This window comes from Mobula hypostoma, chromosome 22, assembly GCF_963921235.1.
Source record: "Mobula hypostoma chromosome 22, sMobHyp1.1, whole genome shotgun sequence".
NCBI lineage: Eukaryota > Metazoa > Chordata > Chondrichthyes > Myliobatiformes > Myliobatidae > Mobula > Mobula hypostoma.
Window position 1 is genome coordinate 56712355 of NC_086118.1, and position 16535 is coordinate 56728889.

Sequence of the window (16535 nt, forward strand, 5' to 3'; positions counted from 1 at the left end):
ATGCTCTGACCACATCTACGGCTACTTCATCAGTGACCATGGCTCCATCACAAGATCAGAGGTGAGGATATTTGCTGGAAACTGCACCATGTTCAGTTCCATTCACAATCCCGAGAAAATGAAACAGGCCATGTCTGCACACAGCAACACTCATAACATTAGACGCGGGCTGAGACAGGACGTGCTGGCATTGGAGCGGGTTCAGAGGAGGTTAACAAGAATAATCCCAGAAATGAGGAGCATTTTATGGCTCTGGATAAAGAATGGGGGGGGGGTGGTATTCTTATTGAAATCTACCAAATATTGAAAGCCCTAGATGGAGTAGACATGGAGAAGATTTTTCCAATAGTGGGAGAGGGCACAACCTCAAAAACAAGGACACCCTTTTAGAACGGAGATGAGGAGGAACTTCTTTAGCCAGAGAGTGGTGAATCTGTGCAATTCTTTACCACAGATGGCTGTGGAGAACAAGTCAATGGGTATACTTAAAGCAGAGGTTGAAATGTTCTTGATTAGTAAGGGCATCAAAGGCTACGGGGAGAAGGCAGAAGAATGGGGTTGAGGGGGATAATAAATCAGCCATGGTGGAATGGTGGAGCAGACTTGATGGACCGAACGGCCCAATTCTCCTCCTATGTCTTATAGCGGCAACTAACATTCATGCTACAGAAGCCCACGCATTCCACAAATGACCATCACCAACAGGAGATTCTAACCATCCTGACAGTCAGTGACAGAGAGGGGCAAGAGCAGCAGGCACATTGATAACCATCTGATGGTCCCATGGTAGGAGGTACAGGTCCCTCACTATGAGGCTCAGGAACAGTTACTAACCTACAACCTGAACTGGCATGGATAAGTTGACTCACCTCAACACTGAACTGACTCCACAACCTACAGGCTCACTTTCAAAGGACTCTACAACTCATGCGCTCAGTACTATTCATTTAACTTTTTAAAAAATAATTTGCTCCATTTGTCTTCTTTTAAAAATTGGTTGTTTGTCAGTCTTTGGTTATATACAGCTTTTCATGAACTCTACGTGTTGCTTTATTTTCCCATACATGCCTGTAAGAAAATGAATCTCCAGGTATTATATGGTGACATACCTGCAGGAGGAACATAACCTTCTCAAAGGTTTGGAGGCTTGGGTGCCTCAGTGATTTGGAGAGCGATGCTGGCTGGAGTCAGGGCCTTGTGCTTTGTCTCTTGGTGGGGTCATCCATGTCAAACAGGTCAAAGGGTAGAGGCCAGACTAAGAGTGGTGCACTGGTCCTCCAGGTTCGGGGGTTCAGCTCAGGGCGAACAACCCTGACTGGTCAAACAAAACTGTTACGGAAAGAGTACTGAGGAATCCTTCTATACCTGAGGCCTGACAGTAGTGAAAACCAAGAGGAAGCTCTTGGTACAATGAAAGAAGACCAAGCACTTCATTGGATCTCCGAGGGGCGGAGGAAACGCGGGAGACTGAAGAGAACTTGGCGCCATACCAAGTTGAAGGTACGGTGGAGGTCGAAATGATGATTCTGGGGCACAATAGAGAAGATGGCCAAGGACAGTCAGAGATGGAGGACCTTCATTGCTGCCCTAAACACCAATGGTGTAACGGGCAGTGAGCAAATATGATGATACATACACTATGTACCTGGAGCTTTGAGACATGTACCAATCTTTGAGAGACAGAAAATCAAAATAATGAGTCTTTTTCAATACTTGGAAAAAGTATCACTGGAAAAATTAAAGTTTGTAGTTTCTGGGTAAGGGTAATCCTTTTAAAAGTTCAAAGTAAATTTATTATCAAAGTACATACAGTATTAGTCACCATAAACAACCCTGAGATTCATTTCCTTGCAGGCATTCACAGTAAGTACAAAGAAACACAACAGAATCAATGAAAAACCACACACAAGACAGACAACCAATGTGTAAAAGACAACAAACCGTAACCCTAATGCAATTATGAAAAAAAAACAAGTTAATAATAATAAATAATCTTTAAAGACAGTAACTATTGAGAACATGTGATGAAGAGAATCCAGAGGCTGTGGGAACAGTTCAGTGATGAGGTGAGTGAAGTTATCTCCACCGGTTCAGGAGCCTGATGTTGAGAGGTAACAACTGGTCTGGGACCTGGTGGTGTGAGTCCTGAGGCTCCTGTATCTTCTTCCTGATGGTAGCAGCAAGAAGAGACTTCGGGAAGGAGGTACAGGGGAGAGGGAGGATGGGATCGAGAGGCTTTCTCCCACTTACTGGATCATAAACCTTTGAATTGGCTGCCTCAGAAGATCAGACAATGAAATATAATCAAGATTCAGATACAGAGATACTTGATCATTATGGGTGTCAATGTGAACATAGACAGGACAGGAAGATAGAGTGGGATATACACAAGTGAAAGTCAGATTTCATTGTCACGTGCTCATGCACGTGTATGGATGGGTGCAAAGGAAGTGTTAATGCAGCAGTATCACAGTCACAGCATCAGATAAGCAGCATTCACCAGAAATAAACATCAATTAAACATAAATTATATAAGCTTTTACAATAAACACATTGGAACAAAAAAAAAGCCCATTCAGCCACTGCCTCAATGAAATCCAAAGTAGACTTTACTTCATAAACACAAGAAAATCTGCAAATGCTGGAAATCCAGAGCAACACACACAAAATGCTGGAGGAACTCAGCAGGCCAGGCAGCATCTATGCAAAAAAAAGTGTAGTCAACATTTCGGGCCAAAACCCTTCTCCGGGACTCAAACTGTCTGATGTTGACAATGATGAAGGGTCTTGGCTCAAGATGTCGTCTGTTTATTTCCCTCCACAGATGCTGCATGACCTGCTGAGTTCCTCCAGTAGTTTATGTGTCTCTCTCTAATATTGACTGTCTTCTCATAATTTCTATTTCACAAGGGAGAGTTTTAACATCAACAATTTAAAATATTTAGGTACCTAAGGGAGGCATCTGAGGAGCTGAGAAGTATCTGATGGGCACATTCACACTCTTTGCAGCAGCACCTGGCACCAAAGCTGACAATCCTACATTAACGTTGTTCTGTCCCTCTTGTTTGGTCCTCAGTTTGATCACGTTGCCTAACGCTGGCACATCGACTACTTCCAGCACATCGCCCAGATTCTTGATCAGCTCTTTCAAGCTGCTAAATCCATAATTGCTCAGTTTTAAATTCTGCCGATATTTCTTGCAGTAATATTCACATAGCTTTGCCTCGGGGATACCACCAGGCTCAGAGTTGAACAGCTCCAAGATCTGACTTCTCAGTCGCTCCATGAGTTGAACTGTGAACAAAAGCAGAAATGTTGAATTAGACAATGGATAAAGGTCCTGTGTGTAATAATCAGGTGTATAGGAAACTCCATATGATACACACTTTCCAAAGGATGAGGGGAAAGTAAATCCACTGTGCTGGAATGGTACAGCAGACTTGACAGGCCGAATGGCCTGATTCTGCTCCCATTCTTACGGTCTTATAGCTCCTAAACCTTGTGCCAGAGGGAATCATACAAATACATGTAAAGTTTTACATTTACCACACCAGAATCCACTAAATCTGCAGAATAACTTAAGTGCAGACAAGTCCTGATGAACATTCCCTATCCGAAATGTTGACCGTTTATTCCTCTCCACAGATGCTGCCTGACCTGCCGAGTTCCTCTAACATTTTGTGTGTGTTGCTCTGAGATTATTATTTCCTTTATTGGAACATAGACCAGTACAGCACAGGGAGAGGCCAGCTAAAAAGCCAATCAAAAACACCCAAACACTAATCCCTCCTACCTACACCATGTCCATATCCCTCCATCTTACTTACATTGATGTGCCTTTTCAAATGTCTCTTAAAAGCCTCTATTGTTTTTACCTCTACCACCACACCAGGCAGTGCATTCCAGGCATTCACCACTCTGAGTTAAAAAACTTACCTCTGTCATTCCTCTTGAAACTACCCCCTCTCAAATTTAATATTAAATTTGAAGAGACTTGGAGGCCATTTATTCAATACTTTCATATGATGTAGCTTGACCCTCTCCAATTCTATTCTGCCACTTTTAAATATATGAAGAGAGGAGCAGAGTTAATGACATTATTGGTTTTATCTGATAATAGCCCATTTCTTTTGCTTTTTTTAGTTTAGTTGATTAGTTTGATGTAGATTAGGGGTTTTTTTTCTTATTGGGGCATTTTTTTTTCTTTTTTCTTTTTCCATGATAGTTTTGTGTTTTTTTTCTATATACTACTATATTTGTACTCTGTAAGATTTTGGGAGGTTAATATCTGTGTATTAATTGTGTTTATATCTATATATACTAATTATTAACAATGTAATCCCAATAGCTTTGTATCAATTCTTTGTAATGTTTGAGAATTTGATATTAATAAAAAGATTGAAAGAAACTACGCTCTCTCACCTTCAATGCATGCCCTTTAGTATTAGACATGTCAACCCTGGGAAACAGATACTCTCTGTCCACTCTGTCTATGCCTCTCATAATCTTGTTAAACTCTATCAGATCTCCCCTCAGCCTCCGACACTCCAGAGGGAACAACCTACATTTACCCAGCCTCTCGTGACAGCACCTGCCCTCTAAACCAGACAGCATCCTGGTAAACCTCTCCTGCACCCTCTCCAAAGCCTCAGCATCTTTCTGACAGTGGGGAGGGGCAACCACAACTGTACGTAATACTCCAGATGTGACCTAACCAGAGTTTTATAAAGCGGCAACGTTAATTATAATTTAGAAGGCGAAGGAATACGGTACGGTAGCGTAGAGGTCAGCGAAACGCTTTACAACACCGACGACCCAGGTGCAATTCTGCTGCTGCCCGTAAGGAGATTGTATGTTATCCCCGTGACCACACGGATTTCCTCCAGGTGCTCCGGTTTCCTTCCACATTCCAAAGGCGTCCGGGTTAGGTGGTTAACTGGTCACGTGTGTGTAAATGGGCGGTGCAGGCCCACTGAGCCAGAAGGATCTGTTACCAGGCTGTACCTCTAAATAAATTATTAAATAATGCTTTGTCATACAATCCTCCAAGAGGAACACAACCTTGTTGTAGGGTTTGGAGGCTTGAGTGCCTCAGTGACCCGGGGAGCGATGTTGGCTGGAGTCAGGGCTTTATGCTTTGGCTCTTGGGTAGGGTCGCCCATGCCAAACAGGTCAAAGGGTACAGGTCAGACTAAGAGTGGTCCACCGGCCCTCCAGGTTCGGGGGTTCAGCTCAGGGCTAACAACCTTGACTGGTAGAAGAAAACTGTTACAGAAACAGCAATGGAGAATCCTTCTTTATCTGTGTGCCACGGTACAGACAGAGGGATGGAGGATCTTCGTTGCTGCCCTGAACATCTGCGGCGTCACGAGCAGAAAGCATCATCACAATGCAGAACTTAAGACATGGCAGCTTCACCCCATTGGCTGAAGCTGAATGAGGTAACATGCCACCCCTGGTGGCAAAGATGGTAGTTCTCCTAGTGTGCTTTTCCTGAAAAAATATTTGAATTTTTCCTTTTTTTAAAAAAAACACATACACAAGAGATCCAGCAGAGAGAGTCATAGAAAAATACAGCAGAGAAACAGGCCCTTCAGCCCATCTTATCCATGCCAAACCATTTAAGCTGACTACTCCCATCGACCCTGCCCTCCATACCCCTTCCATCTCTGTACTTATACAAACTTCTCTCAGCTATTGAAAGGGAGCTTGCATGCACCACTTGTGCTGGCAGCACGTTCCAACTCATGACCCTCTGAGTGAAGAAGTCTCCCCCTCTCGTTCCCCCTCGAACTTTTCACTTTTCACCCTTAACCCATAATATCTACTTGCAGTCCCACCCAACCTCAGTGGAAAAAGCCTGCTTGCATTTACTCCATTTACCCCCCCCACCCCCAAGGCGAATCTCATTAACAGCTCCAAAACCCACAATCTGCGGCACTGAGGAGGATGTGGGCATCGAGGCCCTTGGGAACACCACCTGCAAGTCACGCAGCATCCAGACTTGGAAACAGGGTTCTCTCTCTTCATGAACACTGGGGCCCCAATCCTGAAACCTTCCGGCATGCAACAATTTCTGCAGCAGGACTGCAGCTGTTCAACACAGTGGTTCACCGCATTCTCAAAAGAAATTAGGAAGTGAAAAGTAGCCCTACATACAAGTGAGTACAAGAAACAGTTAAATCTCTGCGACTAGGCAGATTAACAGGTCAACACAGACCGATGGAGCTGCTCCTGAGCACCATGACTCTATATTTCCTCAACTTCACATTCCGTCATTTTTAAAATTTGTTATCACTGCAAAGATACAATGAAAACCCCTCAGGTGCAAGGTAAGAAAACGTACCAGATCATACTTACTGTAAGCAGCGTATCAAAACACATCTGTCATTACTTAAGAGTTCACACTGTGAGCTTCAATTTGTAAACTTTAACATACACCAAACTGCAGAAAGTGCAAAAGCTAAGAGGCAGAAAGCAGACAGCTGAACCCAGAGTTAATAAGCATCTGACTGCGTCCAGCTTCAGTCTTTCAGACAGACTGAACGAAAGGGACTATGGGACGAAGTACAGATAGGAACTTACAAATTAGAAACCGGTGTAGGCCACGCAGCTCTTTCAGCCTGCTCTGTCATTCATTAAGATCACGGCACATCTGACTGTTGTCTCCAAATCCGCATTCCAGTCATTTTTAATCCTCTGCTTAACAATCTATTTCGCTCTGTCTTACTATTCCATTAGCTTTATCTGTCACATGTACATCGACACCTACAGTGAAATGTGTCAACAACCAACACAGTCCAAGGATGTGCTGGGGGGCAGCCCACAAATGACGCCACAATTCCAATGCCAACATAGCAAACCCATAACTTACTAACCCTAGCCCAGACGTCTTTGGAATGTGGGTGGAAACCAGAGCACCCGGAGGAAACTCGTGCAGTCACGGTCCTTACAGACAGCGGTGGGAAGAGAACGTGGATCGCTGGCACCGTAAAACTTTACGAGTTATGTGAACCACTACACTACAGTGTCGTCCATTCAAAAGCTCAGCTTCCACCATCCTTTAAGGAAGTGTTCCAAAATTAAAAGGTGGGGGGGGGGGGGCAGGAAAACCTTTAATTTGTTTAAACAACAACCCCTAGTTCAAGATCCCCTGCAAGAGCATTCAGAAAGTAAGAATGGGTGAATTCAATGTCAAGTTAGGCAAAACAACGAAATAGTTTACAAGTAACACTTTTTCCTGTGGAAAATTGTGGTGAACTATCACTGCACACAATGAAGAGGTGGGTGAAGGAGAGGCTGACTTGAGGGTCGAGGCGTGCGGGTGCGATGCAAAGTCGGAGCGAGGTCGAGGCGTGTTCGAACGGAGTTGGAGTCGGAGCCAGAGCATGCAGTCTGGGGTGAAGAGGGTGTGGAGGACCCTGTGCACCAAGAGCGAGGCTGGATCGATCCAAGTGCCAGGCCGCTGTGGAAAGGCCGTATACGGGCCAGAGCGTGGCGGCAGGGTCTGGGCGCAGAGCGTATAGATGCGGCGCAGCCCAGGTCCCAGCGCAGAGGACGACCAGGTGCTTGGACAATTTAAACACTGGGCCAGATAAGGTGAAGAGGCAGGGGGCGTAACCGGAGTTGAGGGCCGGGCCGGTTCTTGCTGCTCCGCGACGTTTCCTCCGCTCTCTGTCGCCGCAGCGCTGAGGCGAAGGTTGTTTTCCTGCTACGGGCTTGGTGCCTGCGAGCTCCATGAGGATTTGCCCGCTGTGTGATGAATCAGGACAAGGCTACATTCCTACTCCAGCTGCTCCAGGCTGCGGTCTCACCTTCGTTCTGAACGCCGTCGCCGGCTTTTACTGTTTGCACCATTTTTTCTCTTTTCCCCTCTTTCTCTGTGCATTGGGTGTTGGTCTTTTTTTCTAAAATTGGGCTCTTTTGGGTTTCTTGTTTATGGCTTCCTGCAAGCAGACTGACCTCAAGGTTGTTTATCTCATACATACTTTGATAATAAATGTACTTAAAACTTTAACCAGTAAAAGGAAATACTTACTTTTTAATTAACACCAGAAGGCTTGCCAACTTTTGATTGCAAGAGAGGTTGCTTTGTATGAACTAGTAGTAGTGTAATCTTTGAGTGCAGTATGATAGTCTCCCTAGTGGGGAGAACATCTGTGTGTGCCTTTGCTTAACATGGGGGGCTGATGCAACAGTGGCCACTACACAGTCCTTGACAGATTGGGATCGAGGTCCAGTAGCACGGCAACCATAATGACTGGGGACCCTTCACTGCTGTCGAGCACCTCCCCACCGTCCACCAAAAGTGGGACTTCCCGGTGGCCAAACGTTTTATTCCAATCCCCGTTCCTGTTCCGTGTCAGTCCACGGCCTCCTCTTGTGCCAAAGATGGGGCCACTCTCAGAGTGATGGAGCCACAACTTATATTCAGTCTGAATAGCCTCCATCCTGCTGGCATAAATATCTGGGTCCCCTCCTCCTTTTGTCTACTCTTCTCTCCTAGCAGATTCCTTCCTCTCCAGCCCTTGACCTTTCCCACCCACCTGGCTTCACCTATCACCTTCCAGCTAGCCTCTTCCTCCCCCCCGCCACCCCCCACCATTTTATTCTGGCATCTTGCCCCTTCCTGCTCAGTCCTGAAGAAGGGTCTCAGCCTGAAACTGCAACTGTTTGCTCCTTTCCAGAGATACTGAGTTCCTCCAGCATTGTGCGTGCGCTGCATTGGCTGCCTGGCATCAGCAGGTTTTGTCTTGTCTCTGCAGCCTTCCTCAGCCTTCACTGCCGTAGTGATGTGTAAACATCTTCTGCCAGCTCCACCGCTGGGGTCTTGGTTGGACCGTTCTTTGTCCGGAACCCCCTCCTTAACCTCGCCGCCACAGGAGCCAAGCTCCGAACAGCATCGCTCTTGGGAACTCAGGAACTCACAAGCCTCTCCAGCACGACAAGGTAATGATCCTCGGCACAAGTAGCATTAACTAACATGCATATCACTTAACATATATCTGAACTTCAAAGAATAAACATCCTGCTATGGTATGTTTCAGTATTACCTAATAAAATAAATACTGCAAGCCTTCGTCATGTATTGCATCTCCATGGTATACCAGATCATCAGATAATAGTTTTGACAAATCTGCTAGTCCTCCAATCAGGAACAGTGTACATATAATTCATGAATTTATACTGGCATTCTTCCCAGCAGCTGATTCTGAAAAACAGTCACCGGGCAGTCCACTGAAGGGACAGGACATGAATTACACTGGTGGGGGGGGGGAGAATATAAAGGAATCCCGTTAGTTTTCCAGAGACAGGTACAGAAGTTACAAAAATAAATTGTGATTTAAGATAAAGAAAATACTTAAATTACAAAACAGCTGAAAAACCTCCAGCAGTGTTGCCTTCTGTTCTCTAAGTGTCACAGGAAATATGAAATTCTCTTTGTCTATTGAAGTGCAGTCACAGACAACCTTGAAGATTAACACTAGCTGAAGCTGACATGCAACAACGTTGATACAGCATCTGGTTTGGACTTACCATACAAACGGAGTACAAATTCAGACAGAACGATCAGCCCTTGAGCCAAACATAAGCAGACAGCAGCTCTCCTCAAAACGTTCTCTTTAAAACACTGAGTCTCCTTCCTTGTTATGAGTCAGCTACAGGCTGCTCATCCAATGAGACGCCAGAGGGAGAGATGATGAAACAAAACTGAAACTGATCAGTTATCAGCCGATACAAATGAGTAGTGCTTTCGAGCAACCAAGGTAACGAAACCTTACTGGGAAAATATTGAGCTTGTTTAAATTATAAAGTCAAAATCAGGTTTAATATCACTGGCATATGTTATGAGATTTGCTAGCTTTGCAGCAGCAGTACAATGACATAATAAAAGAGAAAGAATTGTATTTTTTTGAATAAAATAGTTAAATAGATGGTGAAAATAGGAAATAATAAAAAGAGAAGTAGTGTTCATGGGTTCAATGTCCATTCTGAAATCAACACTCACAACATGCTGGAGGAACGCAGCAGGTCGGGCAGCATCCGTGGAAAAGATCGGTCAACGTTTCGGGCTGGAACCCTTCGTCAAGACTGTAGAGGGAAGGGGCAGAGGCCCTATAAAGAAGGTGGGGGGAGGGTGGGGAGGAGAAGGCTGGTAGGTTCCAGGTGAAAAACCAGTAAGGGGAAAGATAAAGGGGTGGGGGGGGGGGAGCAGGGAGGTGATAGGCAGGAAAGGTGAAGAAGGAATAGGGGAAAACACAATGGGTAGTAGAAGGAGGTGGAACCATGAGGGAGGTGGTAGGCAGCTGGGGGAGGGGGCAGAGTGACATAGGGATAGGGGAAGGGAGGAGGAGGGAATTACCGGAAGTTGGAGAATTCTATGTTCATACCAAGGGGCTGGAGACTACCTAGACGGTATATGAGGTGTTGCTCCTCCAACCTGAGTTTAGCCTCATCATGGCAGTAGAGGAGGCCATGTATGGACATATCTGAATGGGAGTGGGAAGCAGAGTTGAAGTGGGTGGCTACTGGGAGATCCTGTCTGTTTTGGCGGACGGAGCGGAGGTGCTCGACAAAACGGTCCCCCAATCTGCGTCGGGTTTCACCAACGTAGAGGAGGCCGCACCGGGAGCACCGGATGCAATAGATGACCCCAACAGACTCACAAGTGAAGTGTTGCCTCGCCTGGAAGGACTGTTTGGGGCCCTGAATGGTGGCAAGAGAGGAGGTGTAGGGACAGGTGTAGCATTTACGTTTACAGGGATAAGTGCCGGATGGGAGATCCATGGGGAGGGACGTGTGGATCAGGGAGTCGCGGAGGGACCGATCCCTGCGGATGTCCATTCTGAAATCAGGTAGCAGAGAGGAAAAAGCTGCTCCTGAACGTTGAGTGTGTGCCTGCAGACTCCTGTACTTCCTCCCTGATGGGAGCCATGGGAAGAGGGCATGCCCAAGGTGACGGGGGTCCTTAACGATGGACGGTGCCTTTCTGAGGCATCGCTCCTTGAAGATGTCCTGGATACTACGGAGGCTAGTCCCCATGATGGAACTGACAAAGTTTACACCTCTCTGCAGCTGACTTCAATGCTGTGCAGTAGCCACCTCCCCACCCCACCCAACACCAGACGATGATGCTCTCCACAGTACATAGTTCATGTCATGATTCTGGCAGGAAAGCAAGAACCAGCAACAGATTTATTATCACAGACATGTGTTGCGAAACATGTTATCTTGTGATAGCAGTATACTGCAAGAAGTCATAGAAATAGACAGACAGACAGAGCAAAAGAGGAAGGGCAAGGTATGTTCACGGGCCATTCTGAAATCAGACTGTGGCGGGTAAGAAGAGTGAATTTAGATATGTTCACCAGGTCACCCCTCACTCGTTAATGCAAATATCTACTCAGCCAATCATGTGACAGCAACTCAGTCCATAAAAGCATGCAGACATGGTCAAGAGGTTCAGTTGCTATTCAGACCAAACATTAGAACGGGGAAGAAATGTGATCTAAGTGACTTTGACCGTGGGTTGATTGCTGGTGCCAGACAGGGTGGTTTGACTATCTCAGAAACTGCTGATTACTGGGGTTTACAAGCACAACAATCTCTGAAGTTTACAGAGAATGGGGGGGGGAAGGGGGGGTGGAGTTGATGTATGGTCTTTCTGTATTTCACGGCTATCTGGAGAAGACAAATAACGGAGTTGTATTGTGCATGCACACTTTGACAATAACACGAACCTTAGAACATTTGAAAAACAAAAAAAAAAAATCCAATGACTGGCAGTTCTGTGGGTAAAAATGCATTATTAATGAGAGAGGTCAGAGGAGGATGGCCAGACTGGCTCAAGCTGACGGGGAGGTAACAGCAGCTCAAATGACCATACATTACAAAAGTGGTATGCAGAACAGCATCTCTGAAAACACAGCTCATTGAATCTCGACATGGATGGGCTACAGCAGAAAAAGACCACAAACATACACTCAGTGGTCACTTTATTATTAAGTACAGGAGGTACATATTGAAGTGGTCACTGAGTGCATAAAGACCATAAGATATAGAGGCAGAATTGTCCTGTTGAGTTGGCCCCACCTTATTCATTTCCTCTCAGCTGCAATCTCCTGCCTTCATGCTCTGACTAATCAAGATTCTATTTACCGCTGCCTTAAAAATACCCACATGACTTGGTCTCCACAGCCGCCTGTGGCAACAAGTTCCACAGATTTGCTACTCTCTGGCTAAAGAAATTCCTCCTCATTCCTGTTCTAAACGGGCATCTGTCTATTCTGAGGCGGTGTCCTCTGGTTCTAGACTCCCCCACCACAGGAAACGTCCTCTCCATATCCACTCTGTCGAAGTTTTTCAACACTCAATAGGTTTCAGTGAGATTCCTCTTCATCCTACAGAATTCCAGTGAATACAGACCCAAAGCCATCAAATGTTCCTCATATAGTAACCCTTCCTTGATTAACTTGATAATTAATTCACAGATCTGTTGCTCTAGAAGTAAAATGTTTCCAGTACTGAAACACAGAATCCCTTTTAAAGGAAAACTGAACATGAGCCTTGCTGTTGAAAAACTGGCAGATGACTTAACTTTCAGTTTCAATTCATTTGAACAGCCCTGCATTCTTCTAAGCATATATCCTGTTACTCAATTATAAGCTGCTCTTTCACAATATGTTATGATTATGAAGAACATAGTCCCCTTTTATTGTCATTTAGTAATGCATGCATTAAGAAATGATATATTATTTCCTCCGGTGTGATATCACAAAACGCAGGACAAACCAAGACTGAAAAAACTTGACAAAACCACATAATTATAACATATAGTTACAACAGTGCAACAATACCATAACTTGATGAAGAAGTCCATGAGCACAGTAAAGTTCAAAGTTTCTCAAATGTCCCACATCTCACGCAGACGGGAGAAGGAAGAAAAACTCTCCCTGCCATGCCGACCACAATCCGACTCTGAGTCATCCGAAAACTTCGAGCTCTGATCGGCTCTCCGACACTGAGTACTGAGCGGCATCTCAACGATTCGACCTCTTTCTCGGTCACCAAAAGCAGGCAAGGCCAGGGATTTTGAGGCCTACCCTCCAAAAGATTCCCAACCACACAGTAACGACAGCAGCAAACGGGTGTTTCAGAAATTTCTCCAGATGTTCCTCTGTGCTTTCACGTCCATTCCTGCCTTATTTCAAAATCCAAAATCCAGTTACACTGTGCAAGGAGTTCCAAGTCAGGAGGTTATAATACAACTTTAGAAAACCCTAGTTAGGCCACATCTGGAGTATTCTGTACAGATCTAGTTGCCCCAATGTAGGAAGGATGCTGAGGCTTTGGAGAGGCTGCAGGACAGGTTTACCAGGATGCCACCTGGTTTAGAGGGCATGTACTATCACGAGAGGCTGGATATAACATGGGTTGTTTTCTCTGGAGTGTCAGAGGCTGAGGGGGAGATCTGATAGAGGTTTACCAGATTATGAGAGGCATAGATAGAGTGGGCAGGGGAGTATCTGATTCCCAGGGTTGAAATGTCTAATATCAGAGGCCACGCATTGAAGGCAAGGGGGGTAGGTTCAAGGGGGGTGTGAGGGGTAAGTTTTTTTACTCAGAGACTCATGGATGCCTGGAATGTGCTGCCTGGTGTGGTGGTAGAGGTAAATACATTAGAGGCTGTTAAGAGGTATTTGGATAGGCACATGGTTGTAAGGATGATGGAGGGATATGGGCATGGTGTAGGTAGGAGGGATTAGTGTTTGGGTGTTTTGATTTGCTTTTTAGCTGACTGTGGGCTGAATGGCCTTCCCTGTACTGTACTGGTCTATGTTTTATGTTCTATGGACATAACTTTACTTCAGTCCCCGCTCTACCTGTCCAACTGACTGCCCAATATCTTGTACCAAGTACAAGATCATGCAGTGCATAGTAGGCCCTTCCAGCCAAGCTGCCCCCCAACCCCAACCTAATCACAGGAAATTTACTATGACCCAATTTAGTTACAAGGTAAAAGATTCCACTTTGGCCCCTTAAGATACTGTCCTTAACATTTCACATCACCTTTAATTTCCTTCTATTGGTAAATTAGTTTATTGTTGTCAGACGTTCTGAGGTTAAAGATTACCTTTATGTCACATCTACAGAACATCAAAACCAATTACTAAGCTACTCCATACAATATACTGCCAGAGGGAACAGCAAATCAGACAGCTTTTCCAGTCTCCCTTTCCCTCTCCCTCTAGAGGTCCTTGTCTCTATATTCGACTCTTAGCATTAGTTGCAAACCAGCCTATGAGGAGATCTCCCCTTTTACAGAGACTTCTTACGGACAGCGTGGGAATTGAACTCTGGAACGCCCCAAGCTGTAAAAACGTCGTGCTAACCACTGCATACCCTGGCTCCTCCTAAGTACCGAAAGATGGAAATACTGTTCGTTGGTCCTCATCACTGGCCCCTCCCCTACGTGTCCAGGACCTCGCGGTTCTATCTGATTCACACACGCTGTAGATCACTGACCCACGTCATTACTGAAAGCACCTAATTCACTTTGCACCTGGTGTTGCCTTAGGGGCCAGGGTAGCGAATCTATTAAGCCTGGAGTTCAGATCTGGTGCCGTCTATATGTCCTTCCTGTGGAATGCGTGTGTTTCCTCCAGGTGCTCCGGTTTCCTCCCACAGTCCAAAAATGTACTAAGTAGGTTGAGTGGTCATTGTTAATTGTCCTGTGACTAGGTTAGGGTTAACAGGGGTCGCAGGGTTACTGTGCCTCAAAAGGACAGAAGGGCTTACTCCGTGCTGTATCTCTGAATAAAATAAGGTAATTCGCCATTGAAAGGGGAGGCACAGTAGTCTAGTGGTTGCCATAACACTTTACAGTGCCGAGAATCAGGAGATCAGGGCTCAGTTCCCACCATTGTCTGTAAGGAGTCTGTACGTTCTCTCCATAACTGCATGGAGTGCCCTGGTTTCCTCCCCATTCCAAGGACACAGGGGTCCGAGTTAGTGGGCGTGCTAAGTGGGCATCAGGAGGGATCCTTGCAGGCTAACCCCAGCATATCTTCGGGCTGCGATGGCTGTTGATACAAACGATGCGTTTCCCTGCATGTGTTGGTGTACATGTGACAAGTAAAACTAATCTTTTAGTCATTATTTGAAAGCAAATTCCAATCTTTTGTTACCTGAATATGAGACCATTCCAATACACATTCTCCTTCAGTGCACTTTCATCAGCCTGACGATCTCCTCACCTGCCCAAATGCCAACATTAATTCCTACTCAACACATGTGAAACTCTCAGTTTGGTTTTTGGTTTAACATTAACCCTCTCTACCTCTAATCTTCTTTGCTGCAGCTGTATCCTACTAATTCCAAGCTTAATCACTCTCCAGATTTCTCTGAAACTTTACTTATCCCATTCTTCTTAACCATATAACAATTACAAACAGAAACAGGCCATCTCAGCCCCTCTAGTCCGTGCCAAATTCTTACTCTCACCTAGTCCCACCGACCTGCACTCAGCCCATAACCCTCCATTCCTTTCCTGTCCATATAGCTGTCCAATTTAACTTTAAATGACAACATCGAACCTGCCTCAACCACTTCTTCTTTAAAAGGAATCCCATAAAACCAATGCCTTCAGTCATCCATCCCAGTATTACAATGGTCTCATATCAAATATGCCTTGTAAAATAACACTGGGAGGTCTCTTGGGACATGTATTTATATACCATAATTAACAAGTTGTTGCGATATTCTAAGCAATTTTCTGGTCTGACTTACAATCATCAAAATCACAATCACATGATTTTCAATAATAAATATCGTCTAATAAATCCAACAGTTGTATCAGAATTAAAAGATTAACAATCACATTTAAATACTAAGGCAGTTGGGTGATGCTGCACTCTCAAAAATATTTTTTTAAACAAAATTTAAATTTTAAAGTAAATTTATTGTCAAAGTTCAGATATGTCACCATATATGACCGTGAAATTCATTTTCCTGTTGGCATTCACAGTAAGTACAATAAACACAATAGGATAAACAAACAATGATCCGCAAAAGACAACACGCTGTGCAAATACAAAAAAATTAATAATAAATAAGCCTTAAATATTGAGAATATGAGATGAAGAATCCCTTGAAAGTGAGTCCACAGGTTGTGAGAACAGTTCAGTGATGGGGCATGTGAAGTTATCACCTCTGGTCCAAGAGCCCGATGGTTGAGGGGTGGAGGTGTGGTGCAGAGTATATTGACTGGCTATATCACAGTCTGGTATGGGAACACACCAAGCCTTTGAATGGAAAATCCTACAAGAGGTAGCGGATTCTGCCCAGTATATGACGGGTAAAGCCCTCCCAGCCACTGAGCATATCTACATGAAGTGCTGTCGAAGAAAAGCAGCATCCGTCAGAGATCCCCACCACCCAGGCCACGGTCTTTTCTCATGACTACCACCAGGCAGAAGGTACAACAGCCCTCAGGACTCGCACCTCCAGGTTCAAGAACAGTTACTATCTCTCAA

The 16535-nt window shown here is 45.0% G+C and overlaps 1 protein-coding gene across 1 annotated transcript in view; it reads right to left on the bottom strand.

The window, feature by feature from the left end:
* Positions 1 to 16535, bottom strand: part of wu:fj29h11 (uncharacterized) — a 160580-nt gene that overhangs the window by 111374 nt on the left and 32671 nt on the right. Inside the window, exon 6 of the mRNA XM_063030715.1 lies at positions 2950 to 3294. Coding sequence (XP_062886785.1) covers positions 2950 to 3294 — 345 coding nt within the window. The remainder of the gene's footprint in view (positions 1 to 2949; positions 3295 to 16535) is intronic.